At 41.6% G+C, this 13,184-nt stretch overlaps 3 protein-coding genes across 3 annotated transcripts; all 3 read left to right on the plus strand.

The window, feature by feature from the left end:
• Window positions 1-2,739: 2,739 nt before the first annotated feature.
• LOC117319008 lies at window positions 2,740-7,556 on the plus strand. The gene is made up of 2 exons (XM_033873921.1): window positions 2,740-3,083; window positions 6,568-7,556. Exon 2 carries the CDS (start codon window positions 6,570-6,572, stop codon window positions 7,554-7,556), a length of 987 nt encoding a protein of 328 aa, XP_033729812.1. The 5' UTR covers window positions 2,740-3,083; window positions 6,568-6,569.
• Window positions 5,596-6,153, plus strand: LOC117319007 (retroviral-like aspartic protease 1). The gene has a single exon (XM_033873920.1). The coding sequence runs from the start codon at window positions 5,596-5,598 to the stop codon at window positions 6,151-6,153; it is 558 nt and encodes a 185-aa protein (XP_033729811.1).
• Window positions 7,557-7,578: 22 nt separating the features above from the next.
• Window positions 7,579-9,935, plus strand: LOC117319012 (3'-5' ssDNA/RNA exonuclease TatD-like). Its single transcript, XM_033873924.1, has one exon. It carries the CDS (start codon window positions 7,747-7,749, stop codon window positions 8,818-8,820), a length of 1,074 nt encoding a protein of 357 aa, XP_033729815.1. The 5' UTR covers window positions 7,579-7,746; the 3' UTR covers window positions 8,821-9,935.
• Window positions 9,936-13,184: the final 3,249 nt, after the last annotated feature.

The following is a 13,184-nucleotide window of genomic DNA, read 5'->3' on the forward strand; positions in this document are numbered from 1 at the left end:
TTCATGTGCTTGCACTCCTCCCATCACTCCTATCTGATGTCTCTGATTACCTCGGTGCATCCAGTTATCACCATTTAATCTGTAAAGAAAAAAATCAAAACAATAATTATTGATATACCGTAAACTTTTCGGCAATATATCATAACGTGCTCGGTTAACAAATATGCGTAAAACTTAACTTATGCCCGGTGATACCAAAATCGTACATCCGTTGTACGAACGTACGTGAAGATAAATCATAACATGTCCGATCTGTTTGTAAATAAACACAAGTCAAAATCAAACGCAGTGTAATAAACAAAATACGAATCATATAGAACTTACCTTGATTTACTGATCTGTATTCAGGAAGAAAGCTGATTCCATATGTTATTTTGAAAGCAAATACATAATCCAGTACAGCAAGTCAACAGTCCGATTGAAATGTGTGTGTGTACGGCCCACGTGTGTTTTCAGAACAAAGAACCGGAAGTTAAAATTACCGCGCAAATATCAATACTGTTTTTTCTTCTCTTTATCTATTTCTTTTCCCGAAAAAAATTGCAATGGTTTCAACCAAAACATGATATTTTCATGCAGTTAAAACTGAAATGAAAGTCGTTTTAAAAAAATGGTTTTGAAATGAATTAGACTGGATTACCTGCCGTAGTTTTTCTACTCTCCGCTAGGCTTCGCTTCGAAAATACAATAGTAGTCATGAGCGCAACCTAGCGGAGAGAAATGCTACTAAGGCAGGTAATCCAGTCTAGAAATGAATGTGAATGTTTGTATTGCCCCCTGACGGATATATATTGCAACATAAAGGGAGGTAACACCGATTTGTTATCGTAAGCCTGTAAGTTCGAGTTTGATCACATTTATTGGTATAAAAGGAGGTCTAACGGCAAAATTGGATCAGGAAAGGATCAATGATCAATGTTATATTATAAGGGCACATTATAGGCGACGTAGATTGCTTTTAAACTAATCTAAACATATTCATTATTGACAAATAAAATTTCGAGCCAATTAGATAATTAAATTTATCATGAAATTTGATGTTTTCGTTCGGTATGTCTTTGGCATTTGTGTAAACTTGCAAGCCGTTTAAAATTAACAACAAATACACAAAGTTTGCATTAAAACCTTGTTACAACGTTGTTACAACGTCAAAAGCTAACGTTGCACTAACGTTTGACATAAAACGTTCTCACAACGTTGTAGGAAAGTCCCGGACGTTGTGACCTGAATAGGACGTTTTCCGGACGTTCTCCGAACGTTGTGTGTCCACTGGGCCGAGTCGTGGCTAGTAAGCATTATAGCATTATATTCCAATAATAGATTGTTGATGCAATTATAGTCACTTAAAAATGCAATGAAAACACAAAAATGATAGAATCTGCATTGTTTTATTAGTACCGAAACGACCTACCGAAGTCCCGAAAAATCTCGCGTATGTACCGAAACGACCCCGAGACTTTTCGGGACTCCCGAAACGACTTGCTACCGAAACGACTTGTTACCGAAACGACTAGCATTCATCGAAGCAGGGGGTCTTACCTGGGGACCATACTTCCACCTGTACATGTGTTTACACCTGTATAAATATAACGCGGGGGGTCTTGCCCAACGGCCATGTTTGTTTACCTGTGGATGTTCACCTGTATTATTTGGCTATATTTCCGAGAATAAATACGGCCCCAAGAATCATTATTTCGTACCACAAACCCAATAAAAATAATGTGTGTAACAACAAGATCGCTTTACCGAACATTTAACAGCGACATTTTACGTGTTGAGTCGATTTTCCAGCATAAAATAACGTACATTTTATATTGAAATAACAGGTGATTTTTGTCTATGGTCATGTAACATCATGTTTTTAGGCAATTACGTAAGAAATTGAAGATAACTTGAATGGAAATATAATCTTAAATGTTAATACTTACGTTATGCGTTGATATATACAGTTGTCGGGATGTAAATATGTCGGAAACAGCGAGTTAGCGGATCAAAATACGATTTTCTACGTAAGGTGCTGATGACACCTTAGGCGGCCATGACAGTTTTGCACACCAGGTGGCGCGGAACTAGAAATAGGTCATATTTTCAATTTATATTCGTCCGTTTTATTTTTGTTATGAAAATCCGTAAATTTACATGTAATCGGTAAATTTGTACAACCCAGTACATCAGTTAGTCTAGACTGGATTACCTGCCGTAGTTTTTCTACTCTCCGCTAGGCTTCGCTTCGAAAATACAACGACAGGTCAGGGCTATCGATCCTGTCATTTTGATTGGCCGATATAAATAAAACCGGAAAGACATCCCCACGACGGATGTCGTCTGCATCAATACAATATTGATATGGAACTTTGCGTTTGGAGCAACCCTAATTTTGATGAAATGTATCATTCTACAATATTTAAGTGGGACGGAGGTCGAGATGTTTGACACTACGTTGTTGTATTCTTTGTGTGCAGTACTCGGTCGTTTTTTCTACGTCACTGTTTGAACCAAAGTGATTGTTACGTTTACTGCTCATCAGTCCTTTGTGTAACTACTAAATGTAAGTCATTGTAATACAAGTCTGCCTCAATGGACCATGTTCTATATGTAACACATAATAATGGCGACTGGTCATTTTTTAGCAAAACTGAATTTCTCTATAAAAACAAAAATTGCATTATTCAATATTAATGAAAGTCGTTTGAAGTGTTATAATTACCTGAAACCTGGACAATTTCAGTGTGTTGTAGTGTCTCGGGCCGAGTTGACCTGATTACTTACGCCGGAAGTGCGTCACGGTTCACTGGCCCGTGCCAGATAAAGATCTACCCCGTGTACAGTCTCTTCACACCTGACCGGCAATCAGACAACACGTGTGTTAGACCATCTCTCGTTTTTAACGGAGTCAGTATATCTCTACGTAAGTAGTGTCAGTTATCTTAGTGCTCCGGGCTTTTAGCTAGGACACTAAGCCAGTATATTCTATTGGATAAGTATTTGACTGCTGTATCATCACCGTATCCTGACCTGTCCAGCGACCCGTGGTGATATAGATCGACCTCCATTGTAAACCAGATAGCGTGACCAACAGCGAGGTAACTAGCTTGTGGTGTAACAGCAACGTTACTTTAATGGTGTCAGCAGTATTGGCTAGTAATTGATAAATTAATGTTTATTCATTGAGTCCTGTATTTATCAATTTTCGCGCAGTTTTCCTGATTTTTCTGTGGTTTCAATTACGATTTTATCGAATTGTTCCTCAGCCAGCAGTCACGTGGTTTACAGATTCATGATACCGTTCCTGTGTGTTATTTTATAATACGAGGATTAAATTTGTATCATTTTCATTGCACAACATTATTCTACACCACATATTCCTGTGTTATTTTATGATACGGAGTATTTTTTACGGTGGAATTTTGTATTTATTGTATGCCTATTTTTTGAATAAAAAATATCCAACCTCTACTGTTTCATCAAAATGGCGTCAGTTCCGGTTAAAATGGCGTCGCTTCCGGCTAGAAACATAAACACGGCAACTTTTGAAGATATGGTCCGGTATTTACCTGGAATAGGGGAGACACGTGCAAGGACCCTAATTAATATGAGATTTAATTATGGGAAATAAACCGCAGAGCACATTACAGCGGCTTTTGGTGGCAGAAAACCAAGTCAGGAGTTATGGGACTCTATTTATTTTGGAGAGCCAGGCAGGCAGTCCCATAAGTCACCGGAGTTTGCTGATTTATTGGACATGGGGGAATTCCTAACCCCAGTTCTCGCCCCACCCCAGGTACCTATTACCACATCGCAGCCGTCAATACAGAGACATGGGACTCCGGAGTTTTCAGAAATATCGGAATTTGATCCCATGTCTCGCGCCAACATGGTTGGGTTCCCTAATGTAGGGAATCCTACGCGTATTTTATATAACACGGGTGTTGACGATACAGACAAAAAATGGTCACCAGTTAATACTTTGGTGAAACCTGTCAACAGCATGGATTTAATGCCAATGGACTATCCGGATGTCCCGGTATTTGACCCCAAACAGGAAATGGGGGCCATTCCCAAGTCTAAGCAGCCAGAGTCAGCCAAGTTACCTATACCTATGAAGTTGGAGCCGCCATCTTCATATGATGAGATGACTAGGCATCGACTTAGTTCACTCTGGTTAAATCGACCCGAAGTATCCAGTCAACCCCCACCCAGTCATGCGCCCAGCTACTACCCAACTGAGGACAAAGCTAGTGTCCAAGTATCGAGGTCGGACAAGACACCTCAAAGGTCATGTAAGTCTTCGAGGTCACCTAGCAAAGGGACATCGTCTTTCAGGTCTCTTAAACCAAGATCATCAAGGTCATCGAGGTCACCTGGAAAGCCGATGCATCATCACAAAACTAGGTCACCATCAGATACTAGAGCCAGTTCAAAGGGTAGGTCTGGACACCATAGGCGCCGTCATGACTCCAGGTCAACATCCAGGTCTAGAAGGCAACCTAGTTCTTCTAGGCACCGAGGATATTCGCCATGTCGTCATGACCGTATGAGCACTAGCCGGAGTGTTCGGTCTCCTTCAAGGAAAGGTTACAGCGATCGCTCTGTTTCGCGTCGCCACAAGCGCTCTGTTCCGCGTCATCGCAGTCGCGGTCATCACAATCGCTCCAGTCGTGAGAAGTCGAGATTTTATTTCGACACCTCAAGTTCTGGTAGCGAGTCCAGTGGAGATGATTATCATAGCTTGGGACCACGGGGTAAGCCACAGAAGCTACCGAAAAACCTCAAGTATGATGGTTCAACAAACTGGCTGTCATTCAAGCAGAAGTTTGACAGTTTCCGTACGGTCCTTCACTGGTCAGAGGGAGAATGCCGTGACTACCTGACGTGGGCATTAGATGGTAAGGCCTTGGATTATTTCACGATGAATGTCGGCATGGGACGGGAATGTTCTTTCCGTACAATTATGAAGAAATTGGAGGGACGTTTTGGTGCTAAGGAATTACCCGAGACGTCGACGGTCAAATTCCAACAGGCCACTCAGAAGAATGACGAGTCACTCGATGACTGGGCCGATAGAGTTATGACCCTCGCCACACCCGCATTTCGTCACCTACCGGAGAAACATGCCCGTTCCGAGGCCATTTCCAGATTTTGCCAGGGGAGCACTGACAAAGACGCAGGGAAACATGTGTTTCTCATCAGACCACGGTCCATGGAAGGAGCTCTGAACCTGATGAAACAATATCAGTATGTTAGCCAGGCCGTGGATGGAAAGAAGAAAAAAGGAAGGGAGGAAACCTCAGTCAATGCAGTGAAGTCTTCTCAAGATGAGATTAAAGCTCTAATTGAGAAGGAGGTCAACAAACTTGCAGCTAAACTGGGGAAGACCAATCTACAGGCTCAAGGACAGTCTGGTTCCAACGAAATAACCTGCTTCTTTTGTAAAGGAGCAGGCCATATGAAAAAAGACTGCCGCCGCTACAAAAGGTGGTGTGAGAAGAACCCAGACAAGGTCAAGAAGGCAAAGAACTCTACCGATTCTTTAAACTAGTAGGGCCCAGGACTACGGGCCAAGCCCCTGAGCCACTTGTAGATTTAGGCCTAGATATGGATTCTATGGAGGTTTTTAACCCCATGCCTACTACTCCCATGGTTGTTTCAACCGATCCAGCAAATGTTTTGCTAGATATTTCTTCTTCTTTACCAATTTCACAACCTGTTAACTCAGAGGCTACTGGTGCTTTTAGTACAGTAGATGATGCATTTTGTGTCACCTCTAAACCTGAGGTTGTTTATATCAATAGGATTTGTGCTAGCTCCTCATTAGTTAAGGTCACAGTTGGAGAGGTACCTATTACAGCCAGGATTGATTCCGGAGCAGAGATGACTATTATCTCCACATCTGTATTTGACAGACTTCGGAAAAAACCTAAGAAGTTGAAAGATGTTGTAATGCACTTGGCAGACACAGAATCTTCTCTGAATGGCACTTGGATTGCGCCAATTAGTCTGAAAATTGGTTCCAGCGTGTTTAAGGAAAGCGTGTATGTGGCCCCCATCAGTGATGAAATGTTATTAGGACATGATCTCCTACACAAATGGGGCACCATCCACGATATGAAAACAGATACTCTTCTGATAGGGGAGATGTCGTGTATCTTTTAGATACTGCAGTCACCAAGGGTAAATGTAAAAAACTATGTTCCCCTTGGAAAGGACCGGGAGTTATAGTGAAGAAGATATCGCCTTACCTGTATCAAATCAAGCTTCGCAGTTCCGTTTTGGTGACCAACCATGATAGAATGGCCCCTTGTAAAGATAGGAAAATCCCTGCGTGGATCCAGACCTTTAAGACAAAAGGGGGAGGAGATGCGGAGCTACCAGACCAGAGTACAGAAGTTTTTTGTGTTTGTCGTAAACCATGGCAAGGCCGGTTCATGATACAATGTGATTATTGTCAGGAATGGTATCATGGATCTTGTGTCAACGTAACTGCTACTGAGGCACTGGATATTGACAAATACAAATGTAAGGGTTGCTGTAATAAGTAATCATGTGCTCTGTTCTGATTATTTACAGATATGGCAAACAGAGGGACCACTCAGCCCATTGATGAGCAGGCAGCAGCGTGTTTACGCCGAGGTGAGCTGTTTCAGCCCCCTACTGCATTCATCGAACGGATGGCCCTCTGTATGATGTCGGATCAACGCTTTGACGAGATCGTCTTGGATATGTGCAGTTTGGCAAAGGGTAAGATGGGTAAGAAGGGAGCTAACCGGAGACAACTTGAAGGTTGGCTGAAGAAGGTCGCGGAAACCTTGGACTCGCTGCAGCTCCGTTCATTCGCCTGGATTGAGCAGCACGTCGCCCCGCTGAGTCGTCGCCCTAGAGTAGGACCTGTACCTGCAGAGTCGACGGCTTGTTACCGTGACATTCGCCTGTCTACCGACCCCAATCTGGAGCGCAGGATCGAGGATGCAGTTACCACTGAGGCCCCTGCAGCATCGGAAGATGACCTGGACCTCTTGGGGGATGACCCGATGGATATTGAGCTCATGCCCCCAGTGGATACCATGGATACCCCCGTGTTGGAGGAGCCATTGATTGGATCGCCTGCTGTATCCTCATCCCAGCGACCAGATAGCCAGACTGTACCGTCAGGTCGCGTCTCTGCCAAGGGTCCAGCCAGTGTGCGTGAGGATTTTATCCCCGTCTCCCGTGCTAAACCCAAGGTAAGTGACCGGCCATCCAGGAGTACTCGCCGGACCAGTCCTCGTAAGAAGAGTTCCCGTAGGAGTCCCTCACCTGTCCGTCATCGTTCCAGTCCGCGGAGAGCTGCCAGAAGCCCTTCAGTGTCTGCCCCTATGCGTCGGACGAGCCCCCGTAAGCGCCCTCACAGCCAGTCAACTGGACCTATTCCCAGGAAGACGGTCCACGTTGAGGAGCCCCGTACCACTCGAGTTGTGACGTCTGCCGAGACGAGGAGGAATAGTGGTAGAGGTTCCGAGAGGTTCTGGATCTACGTCGCGAAGCCGAGCGCCGAGGGTCAGACACTGTGTGATTCCTGACTGCAAGGAGGTTGGGAGCTACGCCAAGCCCCACGCGTTCAACCATCATTTGCCGAGGGTTTTTGACGAGCGCCTGCCCCCTGCAGCAATCAAGGTTCTTCGTGGACGGAAGGAGGCCCTTTTACAAGCCGCTGTATGGCTTTTGAGAAGAGCCGTGGACAACCTGGACGACCTTGTGGAGTACGTGGAGATGCAGCACCTGTTGACAACATCATCGGAGAAGCTCAGCTTTTCAGACTGCCAGATAGTGGGGATGAGGGCATTTTGTGGCTATTTGAGTGTACCATGTCCAGACAACTTCACGTTGGAACCGGTGAACTCTGTAGCCGTCCTCCTCCACTGGAAGGTTTTGTTGCTGATAGCTGCCCGGATCCCTGCTACCGAGCGAGAGTATTGGAGGACGTTATTTCCTGCCCCTGAGGAAGTGGGAACCCGAACCCCTCGGGCGTTTGATGCTCACTTCCATCTTGACCGCACCCTGAAGGCCATGGGATTACGACTGGACTCTACGTTCCAGTCCGTGTTGGATGGTACCAGGATGGACAAGGGAAAGGAGGTAATCGTCGCCGGGACTTGTGCCTCTTTCTGCGACCCGGAGACTTATCCAACCACGGATAGTCTGAAGACCCTACCAGCGGATATGGAGGTCGCAGTAGGGGTACACCCCAAGAAAAGATACTCGAGCTCGGAGTTGGATCGTGTCATCAGGAAGCTGAAGGACCTCGTACGACAACGCAGAGTGACAGCAGTTGGCGAAGTTGGTGTTGACCACTCCGTACCACCGGAGCAGTGGCCGCAGCAGTTAGTCATGTTGGAGAAGATTCTACCATTGGTGGAGCCTCGACATGTCTTGGTTCTCCATTGTAGAGGGATGTCCGGAGATAGTGGAGCAGAAGCATACCTCCTTCTTCTACACTACGTAAAGAAGGCAGTGCCTGAAGACCAGCGGATATATCTCCATTGTTTCAATGGGGATTCCTATGTCCGTGAGCAGTGGTCTAGTGCTTTTAGGAATCTGTACTTCGGATTTACCAGCATGGCTGCAGGATTCACCCCACCTCAGGTTCGCGCCTTGAAGTGGATCAACCCTGAGAGAGTGTTGTTGGAGACCGACGCCCCCTACTTCAACCGGTCAGGCCGCAAGTGGTCTGCACCCAACCAATTGTATTGGACGGCGGAGGCTGTAGCAAAACACCTCAGTTACACGGCGGAATCCCTGCTGAATGCGACCGTAACCAACGCTCAACGACTGTTTCGTCACTAGGAACTCGGAAAGGACAGTTAGGGACGGGGTTGTACCTCAGTATTTTACTAGGTAGTGAGTCTATTTTATAGGCGACCCGTACCCTCATCATCGAGGATTGTATTCTAGACATGGAGGTCGGGATTGCATCCATGTATTTTACAGGATTGTGTGTCCTTTTAGGACGACCCGCGCCTCATAACCGGATTTGACTGCAAGGGATTTTATCCCTACTATTTCCCCCTTTTTGGAGGAAGCAACCCAGTAGTAACTTAAGTGACTTCATCGCAACGCTTTTAGTGTGCAGAGTCAAAATTTAGGAACTTGATCAAGACACGGAAGATCTTTGTATATACCATTACCAACCCTCCGGCCATAAAGGACTTTCATTATAAAGTTGGGAGGAATGTAGTGTCTCGGGCCGAGTTGACCTGATTACTTACGCCGGAAGTGCGTCACGGTTCACTGGCCCGTGCCAGATAAAGATCTACCCCGTGTACAGTCTCTTCACACCTGACCGGCAATCAGACAACACGTGTGTTAGACCATCTCTCGTTTTTAACGGAGTCAGTATATCTCTACGTAAGTAGTGTCAGTTATCTTAGTGCTCCGGGCTTTTAGCTAGGACACTAAGCCAGTATATTCTATTGGATAAGTATTTGACTGCTGTATCATCACCGTATCCTGACCTGTCCAGCGACCCGTGGTGATATAGATCGACCTCCATTGTAAACCAGATAGCGTGACCAACAGCGAGGTAACTAGCTTGTGGTGTAACAGCAACGTTACTTTAGTGTGAACAGTTTACTTTCAAATTCAAAAGATGTTGTTTGCGTGTTACCGACAGGATATGGGAAATCTTTGATATTTGAAATTGTACAAAAAATTACTAACTCTACTGTCATTTTGATAAATCCACTGAACTATATTACTGCCGAGCAGGTAGACAGGTATATGCCAAATCTGTATGTGTTTGTCCTGAACTCCATAAAAAGTTTCTTTATTCTTCAAAAACATTCATTTTTGATTGGACACCCGGAGCATTTCCTGCAGGATGATATATTCAGTGTGTTACGTTCGGACGAGCTCCAGCATAATGTTAAATTCATAATTATTGATGAAGCACACTGCATTCATCTTTGGGGCGAGGAATTCCGACAAGATTTCATGAAAATACAAAAACTGAGAGCAGTATTTCCAAGTGGTGAGTATAGTCACATATATATACTGTCAGTGTGATATAGTACATTTGTAATAAGGAGATAAGATAATGATAGATTTATATGATTTGTATGGTAAAATACAATGTTTATTTCCATGTTGAAAATCACATAGTGCAAAATTTAAGTAAAAAGTTTTGATTGTATAAGCTGTATTTCTTTTCTACAGCATGATTGTTACTGGGTTGGTCTAATTAATACTTAGTCATTCTAGTTTTACAATGGATAAATACTTTAGCAGTTCCATTACAATATCTATAATGTGTCACATACAATATATAATGCAATAATACATTTTAAGCAATAAGTTGTTTTCAATCAACTGATCAGGGGTAACAATATGTTTCTAATGATTGATTGATCAATCTGTGTAATGAGATATATAATCCTGATATTTGACATAAGGGTGGCGTGATGTCTGGGATCAAATCCTTCTCTAATGGGAGAGGCCCTTATATATATCTCACATTGTATAACAGGTTATCAAATTTATGAAGGAACAAACATGAATAATTTATGTCATGTACAGAATACTGATTTCATCCATATATTATATTGTATATATTAATAAATGTGTTTTTCACACATACATAACAATATGTACAATATTTTTATCATAACAAAAGTCAAAAACATATTTATACATGTACATGGGTACAAAGACATGAGAAATAAATTTAATATACATATCTTTCAATTTTCATTCTTAGCAAAAGTTTTAGCACTGACTGGAACTGCTGGTAAAAAAACCATTCAATTGATCACATGTAATCTTTTGATGGATGACTTTGTTCTGATAAAATCCTCGTTGTGCAGAAATAACATCAAATTTAACTTTCAAAAACGCCCTGCAAATAAAGACAATGAAAGTTCATATTTATCTATCATTCAACCATTAATACAACAACTTGTAAGCAACAAGAATTTCCCTAAAACTGTTGTGTATTCAAAATTGAAATGGTGTGGATTTGCATACGAGGAATGCATCAGGATAAGCCATGATTTGAAAAGAAAAGTGGCCCAGTTTCACTCACCTTGTACACTGGATGTAAGTTCTAAAGTTGAATAATTAACAACCCAATATTTCCTGTATTAAGTACAGTTTCATTAGGTTTTTACTGTTTAATTTCATACCTGTCAATCTTCCCATTTTAAATTTGAGGAATTGATATATGCAAATCAGTTTAATTAAAAAAAAAAAAACAATTCATTGATTCATTCCAGGATCAGGTTGCATGGAAGCAAACTTGTTTTGATTTCAGAGATTTTGTTTCAATTCACATTTTATACCGGCATGCATTTGTTACACTGAACTTATTATTTGGTTGCTATAATAATCAATTAAGTCTGTTTTAACTGTTAATAATGTTCATAATGTAAAAAAAAAATGAAAATCTCCCTGCAAAAAAGTCAGAAAATAAATTTTGTAGTTTTTACTAAATCAACCAAATAAAATTTGTAGCTTTTCTTATTAGACCGATGCAGTGATATTGTTGTTCATTGTGAAGTCACACATGTGAAAGACATTTAATTAATGTAATGGAACCCACATTGACAATATCGATGACCTCAATCAACTAATGAAAAATTAACTTAATTAAGACTTCAAAAAGGTCAACCCTTTATATAGAAACTGCATTGCATGTTAGTGATAAAGGCATGCACATAATAAATAAAATTTATACATAAGGCCACTATCTATGTCAAAATGTTGTTTTGATAATTTTGATCAAATATGTAATATATAAATTTATTTAGATGAAAGATGATGTTTTGAAGAACTTCAGCTGCCCTGATGGAGACCTTCGCCTGATCTTTGCCACAGAAGCTTATAGTATGGGCACAGATGTTACAGACATAAGGAGAATTATACATCTAGGTGTTCCTTCATCCTTGGAAAGTAAGATATGCATGTACATCTTAATTTTATGACGGTTATTAAGAATTTTGAATAAAATGACTTATAATGCTAGATATGTATGATTATGGGGTGGGGATCTCAAATGCTTCAAACATATAGCCCAGAAATGAAGTCAAGACTCAACATGATTGTGTTTAAAGAAACCTGAAGTCCCTCGGGGGTGGGGAAAGACCCCTGGGCCAATTTTTACATCAGGATTGTGTTCATCTCTTGATGCCCAGCAATGCTATTTATGGTTATGGGGTGGGGATCTCAATAGTTTTAAAAATACAAGAAGTCCTTTATAGCAATATAGTCAAATTGCTCTCTTTTGCCCTGCTCATTTTTGCAATGTCATCCATTGTTTAGGTCCAGAAAAGAAATGTAAGCAATTATCCAATAATTTCTTTATATTTACAGTATATTTGCAAGAAGTGGGGCGAGCAGGTTGGGATGGACAAATGGCGGAGGCCATTTCTTACTTCAACAACAGGGACTTGGCCTCAGATGTAGTTGATAAATCTGTAAGAGATTTGTGCACCACAAAAACATGCAGGTGGACTTTTTTGTGCATTTATTTTAATTGTGTAAAAGATGAGCACCCAGTGCTTCACAACTGCTGTGACAGGTGTTGTCAGCACTGCAAGTGTAGGGAATGTTTTAATCTCAATTCAGATTTGGATATGAATGAAAATACTGCATTCCCAACAGAGGAGATGTTTCTTGGTGTTGACTCAGTAGTAGCTAGCAAAATTTATGGAACTCTTGTAGAGTATTTCTGTGAAGAAAACTCATTGCACAAAGTCCCAAATCCATCTCTGTATACTGGCTTGACAAACAGTTTAGCATCCTCAATTGCAAACAAATATCCAATTTTTCATAGTAAGCAGTCAGTTTTATGGAAAGCTAGTCATCTAAATGACATTTATGCAGAAAATATTGCATCCATTGTTACACAAATAGGTACAATGTAATGTATCATCGTTCAACTGAAATAATATACAGTACATGTATATATTAAGTAGGCTTCTAATATATAAAGTAAGGCTTCATTTCATTGTATATCAAATACATTGTATATATGATCAAAGAAATGATATTGACAAATCAGAAAAGCAAATTGTCTTTACAAACCAGTCTGGCTCTTGAAGATTTAGGACACAAGTATAATATATCATTAAAAAAACACTTCAAAGGAATAAAACAGTACATAATGTCACAATATATGTTCAGCTAATCCGACACTGAATGCCCTTTTGTAAGTA

Source organism: Pecten maximus, unplaced genomic scaffold (assembly GCF_902652985.1).
Source record: "Pecten maximus unplaced genomic scaffold, xPecMax1.1, whole genome shotgun sequence".
Taxonomy (NCBI): domain Eukaryota; kingdom Metazoa; phylum Mollusca; class Bivalvia; order Pectinida; family Pectinidae; genus Pecten; species Pecten maximus.

What these genes read in the sequence shown, in the direction of transcription:
- LOC117319007 (XM_033873920.1), top strand. Translation starts at nt 5,596, where the DNA reads ATGGATTCTATGGAGGTTTTTAACCCCATGCCTACTACTCCCATGGTT.
- LOC117319008 (XM_033873921.1), top strand. Translation starts at nt 6,570, where the DNA reads ATGGCAAACAGAGGGACCACTCAGCCCATTGATGAGCAGGCAGCAGCG.
- LOC117319012 (XM_033873924.1), top strand. Translation starts at nt 7,747, where the DNA reads ATGCAGCACCTGTTGACAACATCATCGGAGAAGCTCAGCTTTTCAGAC.